Here is a 14,959-nt window from a genome sequence, read left to right as displayed (position 1 = left end):
CAGCGTTACTGACGGGAGTGTCACCTTTGTGTTCGGTCCCTTGGACCTCACGGTTCCAGCAGCAGGAGGCCTGTCTCCAGCTGCCCACTTGGTGGGGACCTGACTCCTCTCTCCCTCCCCAGCTCTACGAGAGCGCCCTGACCGAGAACCAGAAGCTAAAGACAAAACTTCAGGAGGCCCAGCTCGAGCTGGCGGACGTGAAGTCCAGGCTTGAGAAGATGGCCCAGGTGAGGTGGGGAGAGGAGAGCCAGACTTGGATGGGGCAGCGAGGTGGTCAGGACGGCCCTCCCCAGAGATGAGGGGCGGGCTTCACCTGCCATGGGCCATTGCTGGGTCTGTGGGAAGCCGCCTGGAGGCCTGGGGGTGAGAGTTTTGAGTCTTGCCAGGGCGGCCCAGGTGGAGACCAGAGCTGGCTGTCAGTTCTGCCCCAAGATGGGGTCCGAAAGCAGAGATGGAAATGCTGGACCTGAGCAGTGAGCATGTGGCGGGGGACAGTGTCCTCCTAACCCGCAGGCGACAGGGGTGCCAGCGCCCGGGGGGCCGGGGTGGGGGCATGCCCTGGGGGGGCCTGCCCCGAGGGCTTTCTCGACGGCTCTGCAGTGCAGAGCCGCCTGTCCTGGGAGCTGCCCTTCATCCTCACCCTGGAAGGGCCCCACCTGCTCATGGCAGCCGAAGCCGACTTTGTCCTGAAGCAGCAGGCCTGGGCTGCACGGTTCAGCGGCTGGGGGCGTCCTGTGAGGAGCTCCGCCCCCACTCCCTCTGCAGAAGCTCCAACAGTGCCTCCTTTGACCTCCGGGTCTTGGCTTCATGGCACAGCGCTCCCACGAGCTGGGACACTGATTGCGTGGTGGCTGTTGAAGATAAACTCAGCCTCTGCGTCCCTGGGGAAGTGTGTGGACTTTTTAGCCAACTGCTTTACTGGGTGTGTCGGAATATGCTTTGTTTTGCCAAATACGAGTTACTGAAAGTCAGAAGAAATGCTGGTGCTGCAAGCCAAGCCTCAGCTCTTTACCAAAAATGGACTGTTCGATGGACAGTGAGGGGGAGGCCTGTCGGCCCCACACATCTGTGTGCAGACGGTTACCACATGGACGCACGGCGTGTCTGCAGGGAAGGCCCACCCTAACTCGGAGGGCTTAGATTTAAACCAAGGCAAAACAGAACGAGTTCTTTGGCCGAGTAAGCCAGTTAAGCTCTCCCAATGCACGTGAAGTAGCCGTGAAATGGCTCCCGCGGCCCCGGCTCAGGCAGGAGGACCGGGGTGCGACTGCCCTGCCCCTTCTCTCCTCCTGCTTCTCGGTGGAGGGAGTGGCCGATGGCCGTGCGCTTCAGAGACATTGGCGAGAGCCTCGGATAGGAGCCTGAAATCCCGAGTCTCTGCTGGTTCCAGCCAGTCCTTCACAGTTTAAGAAAAGAAGCCTCCTCAGGAACCCCAGCGCGCTTTCTGTGTTCACTCAGCGTTTCTGTGCTTGGTACTCAGCATAAGCAGTCACTTTGTCATCAGCGGTCTGTTGGTCATAAGGAATTCTGCCTGGTTCTGAAGCGCTGATAACAGAAGGGGCCTCGGGGCGTCCCCATGCCCCATCAAGGAGTCCAGCCTTGAAGCTACTCTGCTTTTTGGCTGTGGTGGCTGAATCTTTTTATCTCCTCCCCAAATTATGTGTAATAAGTAGAGGCTCCCCTGTGGCTCAGAGGTAGAGAACCTGCCTACCAGTGCAGGAGACATGGCTTCGATCCCTGGTCCTCAAAGACCCCACATGCTGAGGAGCAGCCAAGCCCGCACTCCACGAGCCGGAGCCCAAGCCACATGCCTGGAGCCTGCGCTCCCCAGCAGGAGAAGCCACCCCAGGACGGTGCCCGCACTGCCCCACAGCCGGAGAGCGGCCCCCACAGCCGGAGAGCGGTCCCCGCGCCGCAGCCGGGGAGCGGCCCGCACAGCAGCAAAGACCGGGCGCGGCCAGAGTGAAGAAAGGAAGAAGGTGGAGGGCGGCCCCTAGCAGAGCTCCAGTCTCTCGTTCGAGCAGAGTCTCGCCGGGTGCAGAGCCCATTGCACGAAGCAGGAAGGCGCTGCACACAGCAGGCAGGTCTGTGGGTGGACCGAGACCCACGGGCCTCCAGCCCGCCCACCTGAACAGCACCACCTCTGCCCCCAGGACAGAGGGGCAGAGCAGCAGGGGCCGCTCAGGAGGAAGGCCCCTCCATTCCCTCCGGCCTGAGATTCCAGAGAGGGAATGGGGGTGGCACGGGGAGAGTCGGGCAGCCTTGAAGCGAGTGTGTATCTCCATGTATGTTGGTGTGTGTGTGTGTGCGTGTTGTGGGGGTGTTGTGTGTATATGATGAATGTGTGTATATGTAGTGGGTATGTATGTGATGAATGTGTATTGTGTGGGAGTGTGTGGTGAATGTGTGTATGTGATTGTGTTGTGGGTGTGTGTGTAGTGAATGTGTTCACATTTAGTGTGTGGTGTGCGTGGTAGATGTGTGTGGGAGTGTGTTGTATGTGGTGAATGTGTGTGTGTATACAGGTAGTGCGTGTGTTTCTCTGTGTTGTTTCGTGTATACATGTGTCCTGCGTGTGCGTGTGGTGAATGTGTATATGTGTAGTCTGTGTTCTGTGGGTGTGTGGGGGTTGTGTGTGTAGTGTGTGGGGGTTATGTGTGGTGGTGTCTGTGTATGTGTACATGTGTGTTGTTTGTGCATGTACATGTACTGTGTATGTGTGTTGTGTGTGATAAACGCGTGTGGGGCTGTGTTCTGTGTGGATATGTTCTGTGTGTGTACATGTAGTGTGTTGTGTGTATACATGTAGTACTACGTAGCGTGCGTATACATTTAGTGTGTATATAGTATGTGTGGTGTGTAGGCGTGTTGTGTGTGGTGAATGTATCTGTGTGTACACGTAGTGTGTATTGTGTGGGGGTGTTTGTGTGTGTGTAGTATGTATATAATGTGTGGTGAAACTACATGTGGGTGTGTGTTATGTGTGGGCGTGTTGTGTGTGTACATGTATGTGGTGTGTGTGGGGGTGTTGTGTGTGTATACATGTAGTGGGTATGGAGTGTATTTTGATGTATACATGTGTTGTGTGTATACATGTAGTGCCTGTGGTGAATGTGTGTGTACATGTAGTGTGTACTGTAAGGGGTTGTGTTTGTGATATGTATGTAGTGTGTGCTGAATGTGTATGTATACATGTACATGTGGGGGTGTGTTGCTTATGTGTGGGTTGTTGTGTGTGTACGTGGTGTGTGTGTGGTGTGTGTATACATGTATGCGTGTGGTGTGTGTGTGTACATGTAGTCTCTGGGTGTGTGTCGTATGTGTATATACATGTGTGTACATGTGTATGTGTTGGGGAGTGTTGTGTGTGATTTGGGTGTCTTATGTGTGGGTGTGTGTTGTGTATGCATGTAGTATGTGTGGTGTGTTGTGTGTGCATGTAGTGTTGCATGTGTTTGTGCGTGTAGTGTGTTGTGTATGTGCATGTGTGCGTGTTGTGTGGTGTGTGTAGTGTGTGTGTTCCATATGTACGTGTGTGTTGTGTGGGTGTGTGGTGTGTGCATGTGTGTGGTGTGTTGTGTGCGTGTAGTGTGTGTGTTGTGTGGGTGTGGTGTGTGCATGTAGTGTGCGTGTTGCATGTGTGGTGTGTGTGTGTGTACTGTGTTGTGTATGTGTGCATGTGTGTTGTGTGGATGTGTTGTGTGTGTGTGTAGTGTTGTATGTGTGCATGTGTGCGTGTTGTGTGTGGTGCGTGTGTGTATGTGGTGTGGGTGTGTTGTGTATGTAGTGTGCATGTTGTGTGCGTGTGGTGTTATGTGTACATGTGTGCGTGTGTAGTGTGTTTATGTGTACGTGTGTTGTGTGCATGTAGTGTGTATGTGTACATGTGTGTGTGTTGTGTGGGTGGGTGTGGTGTGTGTATATACATGTATGTGTGTACATGTGTATGTGTTGGGGAGTGTTGCGTATGTGATGTGGGTGTCTTATGTATGGGTATGTGTTTGCATGTGTGTTGTGTGCGTGTGGTGTGTGCATGTGGTGTGTGTGCTGTGTATGTACACGTGTGCATGTTGTGTGTGGTGTGTGCATGTTGCGTGTGTGTTGTGTGCGTGGTGTGTGTTGTGTATGTGTGCGTGTTGTGGGTGCATGGTGTGTGTGCATGTGTATGTGGTGTGGATGTGTTGTGTATGCATGTAGTGTGTGTTGTGTGTATACGTGTGCATGTTGTGTGGGTGTGTTGTGTGTATACATGTATGCATGTAGTGTGGTGGATGTGTGTGCATGTGTGTTGTGTGCGTGTGGTGTTATGTGTACAGGTGTGCATGTTTGGGTGTGTGTGCATGTAGTGTGTGTGTTGCATGTGTGTGTTGTGTGTGCATGTTGTGTGTGTACATGTGCATGTTGTGTGGGTGTGGTGTGTGCATGTAGTGTGCGTGTTGCGTGTGTGTGTGTAGTGTGTTGTGTATGTGCATGTGTGCGCGTTGTGGGTGTGGTGCATGTGTGCATGTGTATGTGGTGTGGGTGTGTGGTGTGTGCATGTAGTGTGCGTGTGCGTGTAGTGTGTTGTGTATGTGCACGTGTGCGTGTTGTGGGTGTGTTGTGCGTGTGGTGTGTGTGTGTTGCATTGTGTTCTGTGTGCGTGTAGTGTGTTGTGTATGTGTGCATGCGTGCGTGTTGTGTGGGTGTGTGGTGTGCATGTAGTGTGCGTGTTGCATTGTGTGGTATGTGCGTGTAGCGTGTTGTGTATGTGTGCATGTGTGGTGTGTGTGTGGTGTGTGTGCGTGTGTGTGGTGTGGGTGTGTTGTGTACGCATGCAGTGTGCGTGTTGTGTGTGGGTGTGTGCTATGTTTGGGGGGTGTGTTGTGGGTGTGGTGGCTGTGCATTCGTGTCCCTGCCATGTCATGTCTCAGGGGGCCCGGCCACCGCCCCCAGCCCCGCCGTGGGGACTCTGTGAAACCGGGAGGGGCGGTGAAGTGCATCTCAGTCGTGTCAGGACCCGTGGGCAGGGCCTGCTGTGTGACCGCCTGGAGCCCCGCCACCTCGTGGGCTGCCGGTGGGGGCTAGACGAGACGAGCCCTCTGGCCCTGAGACCTCCAGTAACAACTGTGTTCCTTCCCTCCTTTTGCACCGACAGAAGCAAGACAAGACACCTGACCGGTCGTCGGCACTGGAGACGGAGAAGCGGGTGCGTGTGCGTCGGGGACGGGGCTTCCGCGCGGCCGTCCCAGGGGCTGCCGTTCTCTCTGCCTCCGGGCGGCAGTTTGGTTGCTAGTCCCAGGGCGGCCTCTGAGCTCAGGGCAGGGGTCCAGGGGGCCGCTGGCATCGCTGGGGCAGGTGGAGCTGTGCAGACTCAGCTGCCCGCAGAGTGCGTCCCCAGCGCACGCGCCCTCCCGCCCTGCTGAGCAGAAGGGGCGCTTTCGGCTGCACCCTGGATTGAGGTCTAAGGACCGAACGTGAGCGAACAGCCTGCTCATTCTAACCGAGGGGCTTCTCAGTCAGCTGCTGACTCCTCCCGAGCACGCTCAGGATCTATCTGGGGGTCGACTTTCTCGGGTTGGGAGAAATCAGGTGTACTGATGAACTCCAGCGTCGCCTTGACCTGGAGTATAAAATACGTTCTCATCTCTCCTGTTGCCATGTTTCATTTGGAAAGCAGCTCAGTTTTACATTCGATTCCCACGGCATGGGGTTCTGGCTAAGCGGGGCCGGGGGGGCGGCTTCTTGACTTGGAGTCCGTCAGTACTCAGCATCTTGCCCTGTTGAACAGGAGAGGCGGGCCCTGGAGCGGAAGATGTCGGAGATGGAAGAGGAAGTGAAGGTACGGAGCCTGCGGGCCGCGGGGGCTCGTGAGGGGCGCGCACTGTGTGGGTGAGGGGAGCCTGGGCTCGACCCTCAGCCCCTTGGAACAGACGTGGCCTTTGGGCCAAGGGGACTTCTAACTAGCTGGGGCAAACCTGAGCTAAACCTGGAGGGTTTCCTCTGAGGGCTTCCCCCAAGGGGCTGGATGAGAGGACAGAGGCGGGCTTCCAGCTCCAGCCCTGAGGACGGGTCGCAGGTGGGGCTGCTCCGGGGTCTGAGGACCTGCAGCACCCATCCCCACCATCGGCCCTCAGGCCCTGGGAGTTGCACTCAAGGGCACAGGATGGGGCTGGCGGGGCAGGGCAGGGCGGCGTCAGATCTGCGTGTCGGGGTGATAGTGAGGGGGCTACACACTTGTGTGAAACACACTTGGGTGAAACACACTCGGGCTTCCTCCCTGGGAGCCAGAGGCACCGGGCTGTGAGCTGAGCCCTTTGAGGGAGACCATTCCTTGTTCCCATGGCCTAAAAAGGTGGGTTATTTATTAAAGAAGGTTGCCCAGGGCCTGACGATGTCAAAACTGACGTGCGGTCCGGTGCCAGGCGCCGCGTCGGTCTGCATGGCCCCAGCACGGGAGGCACGTGGGCGGCAGGCTCGGTGTCCCAGGGTGGACGGGCCACGCTGGCGGGCGGTTTCGGGCAGGGCCCCCTGTGTCTGCAGCAGGGCCGCCTCTCCCGAGGGCGTGGGGCCCACGCCCCCCAGCTGCTGGCTCCTCTGGACGCACCGCCCGGCGCTCCAAGCGTGCCCCCCACACGGGGTCCGCAGGGTGGGCCTTGGTTCCTCGGAGCTCCTCTGGTTTTGCCGCTCTTGAGCTACACTGGCCGCTGCCAGGGTGCTCCTTAGGAAACGGGCCAGCCCTGAGGAGAGCGTGGACACGGCCCCAGCTGGGACCCTGCAAACAGGGCCCTCAGGAGCCCAGGCCTCACCCGCTCCAGGTCAGGCTGCCGTCTGGTCCGCTTGGCCTGCATGGGGGGTGCACGCTTGTCCGGAGGGGAGCTGCCGAGCCCGCTCCCGCCTGTGTGGGAGCCCTCAGGCCGCAGCTCAGGCAGCTGGCTCTGTGCCCTCCTCTCGGCCTGCGGTTCCCTCAGCGGGGTCACAAGGCCTTCTCCTCTGCTTCGAGGTCAGCACACGGGCTGGTGCCCCACGAGGTCCAGGTTCTGTGCCAGCCCAGCTGGAACCGGGTGGGGCCTGTGCATGAGTGTCTGCACCCCGGGCAGCAGGCCTGCTGGTCGGAACCTGGCTTTTCCTGCGGCCACCCTGTTCTCCCCGGCCAGCCGCAGACCCCGGTCACACCTGCGCCCAGGGAACTGTTCCGTGTACACAGAAGCTCAGGCCCTGCAGGCTTGGTCGTGGGGACCTCCAGGGAGCCCCGGGAAGCGGGAGGGCCTCAAGGACGGATGGGGCTGGGGCCAGTTTCCTGGCTCTGGACCCTGAGGTGGGCTGGCCTACCTCACCCCCCACCCCGTCACCCCTCCCCCATCTCACCGCCTCCCCTCCCCCACCTCCCCTCCCCTCCCCCACCTCCTCACCCCGTCACCCCTCCCCCATCTCACCGCCTCCCCTCCCCCACCTCCTCCCTCCCCTCCCCCACCTCCTCACCCCGTCACCCCTCCCCCATCTCGCCCTTCCCAACCTTGTCCCCTCCCCCACCTCCTCCCTCCCCTCCCCCACCTCCTCACCCCGTCACCCCTCCCCCATCTCGCCCTTCCCAACCTTGTCCCCTCCCTCCCCTCCCCTCCCGCCCTCACTCCCTTTGCTCCCCTCCCCCCTCCAGGCGCTGGCATGGGAGGTCCTGCAGCCCACCCATGTGGACACTGCTTTTTGAGTTTTGTCTTCCGGCTCTGGAAGCGTCCCTGGCTGACCCTGGCCCCCTGCTCGGAGCTCCCTGCCACGCCTGTTCTCAGCCCTGCCCCCACAGCCAGATTCTTTCCCTTGACCCGCCTGTGCTCCCAGGTTCTGAGAGTCACTCTGCTAGCTGAACACCGCTCTAGGAGGCAAGGACCATTTCGTGGAGGGACCATGATTGCTGAAAGCGCTGGTCCCATCAGCCCCAGGGAAGGGGCAGCGCTACGGGCTGTCCACGGGTCCTTGCGCCTGGCCCCGCACGCTGCACCGTGAGCGCACTCACCCTCTGGCTGAGGGGGCCCCCTGGCCCGGCCCTTCTGGGCTCCTGGGAGCCTTGGGCCACCCTCCTGCCGCCCAGGGGCGAGTCTCCGTCTGCGGGTCGAGGGTCAGCCGTCTGTCTGCGTGTGTTTCCTTTTCGCGTCTCCCCTTCCTGCTGTTTCTCGTTTCTTCTTTCTCTCCTGGACACTCCCTGCCCCCCTCCTCCCCTTCCATCTCTGCCCTTCCCCTCTGCGCGGGCAGAAGAGACCTTCCTCTGGCGCCTGGCGACCTGTCTGTAGTCATGTAACCCACAGGTCGTCGTCTCCGTCTGTGGAGCCCATTCTCTCCCTCCCAGAGCTGGTGGTCCCAGCTTCAGGCTCAGAGGCCTGGCGGGAAGGATTGGGCCGGGCAGGAGCCTGTTTATTGCTGGCTGTAGTCCATGGGACGGCCATGCACACGCTCCCCTGCTCCCATCCGCCACGCTGTGGGGTGACCACTGGACGGGCCTGGCGCCGGCCACTCATCCGTTTTCTGAGATGAGGCCCTGCCCTCCCCCAGGGCAGGGAGCAGGTCTCCACCCTGGCTTCCAGGCAGCAGAGCAGGCCTTGCTGGGGCCCTGTGTCCAGGGGAGGACGGGCTGCCACAGGCGCGCCTCCCACAGGCCTCACTCCATTGGAAATGAAACACAAGTGAGATAGTAAAGACTCAGAGAGGAGACGAACGGGAGTTGGGAGCCAAGTTCAGGGCAGGACGTGAGGAGAGGGGAGCAGGGCAGCCCCAGGCACCGGCCCCCAGACTCACCCCTGCCACGGCCAGCCCCCAGCCCCAGCTGCCCACCCAGCACCTCCGCCTCGCCTTTCCTTCCTTGCGTGCAGACTGAGCGCAGAAGCAGAAAGCCGCGTGACTTCTCTGTCCCACTTCTCTCTTCTCTGGCCTGTCCTGTCTGTCTGTCCGTCCCTGTCTCACTCTCTGCAGAACCTTCACCAGCTAAAACAGATTCAGACCTTGAAGCACGTGAACAAGCAGCTGCAGGCTGAGAACCGGGCTCTGACCCGGGTTGTGGCCAGACTCTCGGAGGCCGTCGAGGGCTCGGACCCCCAGGGGCCCTAGCCCTCCCCGCCACCCCAGGCACGTTCCCTCTGTCGTCGGCCTCGGGCTCTGCACTCGCCCCCAGAGCCTATGTGTGTGGGGTCCATGCAGGTTGGTGGTCTGCAGGCGCAGGGCAGGGACCTGGCTTGGGCTCTGTTAAGACTCTTCCCTCAAGGTGGCCGCGCAGGTCCTGGCCTGTGTGTGAACGCCACGCGTTTCCAGGGGAGGGCGGGCTCTCGGTCAGCTGTGACCCCAGTGCGGCCTGTTCCCTGGAGCAGTCAGGTTGGGCCTGGGGTGCTGTGACCAAGGGCAGGGGGTGCAGGCTCCAGACACCCAGGGGCTGGATCCCACGTGCTGCTCAGCCTCTGAGTCTGAGGTCTGGGGTGTCTAGAGCTCCCCGCTTGTTCTGTGTGCAGCCGGGCGAGAACCAGGCCCCGGGCCCTGCCCAGAGCAAGCGCTGGGCAGGGGCTCTGAGCCTGCTCCTCTCCACCACCTCCCGCACTGGGTCTGGCCTTCTTTTCCCGTCTTGGGGGCAGGGCCCTTGCCATGGCCAGGCCCTCCCTGACGGAGCCACAGGCAGGAGGCTGTGAGCGGCCACCGGAGGACCAGGAAACGCATCGCCTGGATTCGGAGCCTCTCCCTCACGTGGCCTGAAGCCTGACTCACAGTTGGCGCATTTCCCGCCAAGGCGGCCTGAGCAGTCCTCACTCTCTGACATGAGTTTTTGATTTCCAGCAACAATCTAATTAGTCCCGACCAAGGCTTGCTCTTCTTTCTGCCTGTCTGCTGTGCCTCTGGGTTGGTAGCTGGCAGCTCGCACCCGCCGGGTCTGAACCCCCTCCCCCCCCGTTCCTGTCGGGCATGCTGGGGTCCCCCTGCCAGCCAAGGGGCCCCCAGCCTCCTGGGAAGGTGCATGAGGTCCACGCTCCACTCAGGGAGATCAGCCCTTGACTCAGGGTGAACTGGGGGCCCCAAAAGATGTCCCATTTTTCTCATTCCCCCTCTGGTGAGGAAGATCCCGGGCCTGGTTGGGGCTAGGTACCACGGAGCCGGTGGTGTTCTGTGCAGGCCCGTGCCAAGCTCTCTGCTTACACGTTCTCATTCAGTGAGAAACCAGCCGCTGTTCTTGCTGGAAGAACCAAGTCAGAAGATGTGACCCACCCTAGGTCATGGGGAGAGTGTGGGGCAGGCGGCCTCTGCCGTCTGAGTGCCGGCTTCTCCTGGTCCTTTCCGACTGTCCCGGGCTGTCAGCAGAAGCTTGGGCGGCTGAGAAAGTGCCTCGACCTGGTTTTCCCAAAGAATCAAGTCTTAACCTGGAAGTGAGTCTCCCGAGAGTCGAGGCCGTGTTTGGACATGTTTTCAAAGGCGGCAGTTCAGACCTGATCTGAGAGCCACCGGTGGCGACACGGCCATACCCACGTGGAGCTGCTTTCCATCCAGAGCCGCTGTGGGAACGCAGCCCGGGCGTCTGCTGGCGGCCTGGGAGGGCACATCAGAGGGCCTCTCCCAGCCTCTCGGCCCAGGCGTCTGAGCAGTTGAGGCTGAGGGTGGGCAGGGAGGTGGTCCGGCTCTGATGGGGCCGCAGGGACATCATAGGGGCTCAGAGGCCCGCCCTGCTCTGGCGTTTCTGGATCAGCGCTCTCCTACACGCCATGCTGCAGCTGTGGGCCCCTCAGAGTCCCTGCTTTGTGGGGGACCAGGGCAGGGACGGGCCTTTCTAGATACAAAGTGGTAAACCCAGGGAAGAGAGCCAGGTGCCTGACGTGGCCCGGCTTGTGGACCCGCACCTGCAGCGTCCGTCTTCCCGTGAGGGGCTGTGCGTGGACGGCGATGCTGGGCTCCTGTCCACATCTGTGGCCGTGAGGGGGGCTGTGTCCCAGCACCCGGGGCCGTCCTGACGCTCCAGATGCCCTCTGTCCTCTGGGCACCGTGCTGCTGCCTGCGGCCCACATGTGTCTGTCTGCAGCTTAACCTGCTTCATCTGTAAGGGGCTGAGGGGACAGTTCCATCCTTTTCGGGAATCTGACTGGCCCCTGAGTGTTACTAGCAGAGCCCCAGGAACATGGCCCAATGGGGGCTGTAGGCCTGAACGACCGAGCAGAGGACATTGGCCCTCAACAGATGGGAGGAGAGGTTTGGTCGCCCTCGAGGTGAACAAGTTCTCTTCCTCAGACCAGCACCTGCAGCCAGGTCACACGCCAGCTGTGTCCCTGTGGGGCCGTCAGGGGGCTTGGACCCCATGCCTCCCTTGGGAGTGCCCCGCCTGGGCTAGGGGCCGCTGCCCCCTTTGTCCCACAGGTCGAGCAGTGGGGTGTGAGGGTCCAAGGCCAACAGAACAGCTCTCTCACCTCCCCCGGCAGTCCCGGCCCGGTTTAGGGGCTGATGAGGCCACGTGCGCCGTGGCCCCGGGGCCCTCAGCTTTCCCGTCCCCGGGCTGCAGCAGCAGGACCCGCACGTCGTCCTGTGGGTGTGAGCGGAGGCCTGGGCTGTGCCCCCGCCTCCCCCGTCACCCTCGGAACGTCCCTGTGTCCCCAGCATGGGCGCTGCCCCAGGTTCTCCAACCAGAGTGGTCCCGGGGAGGACCCAGGAAGCAGTCACTCGCCCAGGATGGGGGGAGGGTGTCCCTGCCGCGGGGCCGGGAGCTGGCGCTGGTCACCCTCACACAGCGGCCTGGCGCGGGCCACACCAGGCCTCACGCGTCTTCCTCCGCCCCGCAGGTCCTGACAGAGCTGAAGGCCGACAACCAGAGGCTGAAAGACGAAAACGGTGCCCTCATCAGGGTCATCAGCAAGCTGTCCAAGTAGGCCAGGCCTGGGCTGCCGGGGACAGCCCGTGTCTGCACCCGCCGGCCGAGCCGGGGCCTGCCTCTGGCCGCCAGCCGCTGCCAGCCACCGCACCGTTGGTGGCCCCCCAGCACCCCCACCCCGGCTCAGACAGTTCCCATCAAGGCACCACAGCGACCCTCAGCCGGCTGGGCATCCGGAGGCGGCTCGGGGTTGCCAGGCCTGCCTCGGACCCGGCCGCCCACTGCCCGGCCGCTCGCCCCTGCCGCCCAGGAGCTGACTCTCCTCTGAGCCCATGCGGCGATGCTGGCGGCAGCTTTTCTGCCGACCGCCTACTGGCACCTGGCTGTTGCAGCGCCTGCCCCGAGCTCGGGCGGCCTGGCTCATCCCCGAGTCTGTGCTGTTACAGTCCGTCCTCGGTGCCCCCGCTGCGCGTGCCCGGGGCGTAGGTGCTGGACAGGCCCCAAGCCCCGCAGTCCGTCCAGGCACTCACGCCACGAAGCCGGGCCGGGCTCTCAGCACGCCTGTCCCCCCATCACAGTTTCTTCACGAGAAAACCTGGGCTCTGAGCGCCCCACCTGCCTCGCTCCCTCAACCCGACTTCCTGTCCTGAGAAAAGCAACACCTCCGTGAGGGCTTCTGAGGGGCACGGGGTGGGCTGCTGGAGGCGGGCTGCTGGAGGCGGGTGTGAGTGGGGCCCACGAGGAGACCGGCCTCAAGGACGCGGACTTGGCGACTCTGGGCGTGTGTGGGGAAAGGCGCTCGCTCGCTTAGGAGCAGCAGGAGTCCAGGCTCCGGCAGGGGCAGGGCCCCCCTCCACAGCCGTGTCCAGGGACCCCACCCCAGGTCAGGGAGCTTTGGGGGTTGTACCTTGATCACTCGCAAGCTGGGAGACGCTGATAACCAGAAAGTTTCCAGGTGGGAGCAGAGGTCTTCCTGAGGCCCCCCATCACGTGCTAGCCCTGCCGTGCGTGGTTGGGGACCCGAGGCACCAGTGGCTCCCTGGCCCAGAGCTCAGTCCCCACGTGGCCGGCTCCCTGTTCGTCCCGGTGTGGCTGCCTCCCCGGACAGAAGCCTGGGTGAACCGCCCCCTCGGTCCAGGGCAGAGTTGGGTCCTGAGTCCTTGGTGATGCCTTGGTGTTAATACTGAGGCCTGTGCTTTCTGTCAGAGTTCTGTCCCTCGGCTGGTGTGAGCATGCAGGTCAGCTTTGGGGCTGCTGTTGATGTCTGGTGTGTAGCTGTCAGCAAACACTACCTCTGTCTGAGAAAATGGCAGAGTGCTCCAGCTCCTCCGTGGCCCTCAGAAGCGCCCCGTGCTCCTTAACCAAGAGCTATGATTGATCACAGTCCCAGCTCCAGACAGGAGGTCTGTCTCCTGGGGAAAAACCACTTTCTCAGGGCGTGCAGACCCTTCCCCGTGCGCACGATGGGGAGGGGTCTGACAGTGGGGACAGGCAGGCTGGGAACGTCAGGGGAACCTCCAGTCTTCAATGCACCACCCCTTTGTTCTGGGGGACCCCCAGGGGCCCTAGACCCTGACCCCCAGCACCAGGCTGGCACGGCCCTGCCTCTTTTTCAGGAGAAGGAGGCTGAGTGGGAGGGGTCACCCCACCCTTCTCACAGCGGGCAGAGGAGATCCAGCTGTGCCTTCTTGCGGGCACTTCCTGCAGCCCTCGTGTGTCCGACAGGCCCCAGCTCAGGAGGGTGGGCCCTGTGGCCGGAGCCGCAGTCTCAGGCACGGCCTCATGCAGCTCATTCTGTAGGGGACCCTAAATCTGGTCTCTTTCTGGGCCGTGTGGGTTGTAAGGTGGTGGCCAAGGCCTCCTTGCTGCCCCTGGGACTCCACCCCGTCACCACGGCGCCTGAGCAGGAGGTCGGCGCCTGGGAGGGCCCTTGTCAGGGGCGGTTTGCAGTTTTCCAGGGAGGCTGCTCATCTGGGCCTGACGACCGGGCCTCCAGCTGCAGCCTGGCCCCTTCGCCACCCTGTCCCCAAGGCCGCTGCTCCTGGATGCGAGGATTGGGCCTCCATCTCCCCTCCCCCACAGGGCGCTGGCTTTCCCGGCCCCCACCCCCGCCTGACTGTGTGATCTGCCCAGACGGACAGACAGGCGTCAGGGTTTCAGCCAGGCTGCTGGCACGGGAGCCTGACTGGGTGGGCGCTGCTGTGGGTGTAAGGCAGTGGACACAGCACGGAGGGGCTTCCCGGGGCCCCAGCCCGCGTGCCTCCGAGGGGGAGCCTCACGACTTCACAGCTGAGCCAGCAGGGAGGGCCCAGCTCCAGCCGGCAGGGGAGCCCCTGGCACCCCGCCTCTGGACGGGGCGGGCATAGGTGGTCCTCCCGGTCAGGGCCAGTACCGAGCGCTGTCCCCATGCTGAGCTTCGGGGCAGGCGTCGGCACCTGGGGGTGAGTCCTCGGGCACCGTGAGAAGGCAGGGGTGCAACAGGAGGAAGCAGCTGGAAGGACAGGGCCGGTGGTTGGGCCCCGGGTTCTTGGTCTGGGTCGGGTCTCTAGACTGAGAGTCTGTGGGTTTTTTGATTCCTAAGGAGAGCAGATAGTTCTCACGGTCAGATTTTGCTCATTCTAACTTCATAAATTCATGTTTCCTTCTCCATTCAAACTGTTTAAGCATGTGTGTAAGCGGGAGAGTGAATTCAGCGTGGAGGGCAGGCCCCCCTGGTGGCCGGGCGAGCCTCTGGACAAGCGGCCCTCCCAGGAGGTGGTGTGGCCCCTGGTGGCCTCGAGCTGTCCTTCTCCCCAGCGGCCGCCCCGTCCTAGCTCTGCCTTAGGCCTGCAGAGGACCGTCCTGGATGGAAACCAGCCTCGGTCCTGGGGGGCCGTCGGGGCTGTCCCGGGCCGAGGCAGGTCCCTGCCCGGAGCAGGGCTGCGGGACGGAGCTTGCGGGCCCCTCAAGGACCGCGCCTGTCACCCGCGCTGACTCCCTGGGGCCCGGGAGCTGTCACCGTCGCGGCTCCTGGGGAGTGAGCAGGCTCTGGGCGAAGAAAGGCCGGACGGAGGCGGCGCCGCCTTCCGGGAGGCCGGGCTAGGCAGCAGGCTGGGGAGGAGACTGCAGACGGAAGCCGCTGAGAGTCTGGTGCCCCTGAGGGGTGCCGCGCTCGGGGGTCAC

General features: G+C 62.0%; 1 protein-coding gene across 2 annotated transcripts in view; it reads left to right on the top strand.

Moving 5' to 3' along the window:
- The window catches only part of PPP1R12B (protein phosphatase 1 regulatory subunit 12B), a 169,545-nt gene extending 157,547 nt beyond the window's left edge, over nucleotides 1-11,998 (top strand). For both annotated transcript variants that reach the window (XM_068985639.1, XM_068985638.1), the window contains exons 22-25: nucleotides 123-227; nucleotides 5,135-5,185; nucleotides 5,768-5,818; nucleotides 11,769-11,998. In XM_068985639.1, the coding sequence (XP_068841740.1) occupies nucleotides 123-227; nucleotides 5,135-5,185; nucleotides 5,768-5,818; nucleotides 11,769-11,855 (294 nt within the window). In that variant the 3' untranslated portion in view covers nucleotides 11,856-11,998. The remainder of the gene's footprint in view (nucleotides 1-122; nucleotides 228-5,134; nucleotides 5,186-5,767; nucleotides 5,819-11,768) is intronic.
- Nucleotides 11,999-14,959: the final 2,961 nt, after the last annotated feature.

This window comes from Capricornis sumatraensis, chromosome 14 (genome assembly GCF_032405125.1).
Source record: "Capricornis sumatraensis isolate serow.1 chromosome 14, serow.2, whole genome shotgun sequence".
Taxonomy (NCBI): Eukaryota; Metazoa; Chordata; class Mammalia; order Artiodactyla; family Bovidae; genus Capricornis; species Capricornis sumatraensis.
This window is presented reverse-complemented; position numbering and strand designations above follow the sequence as displayed.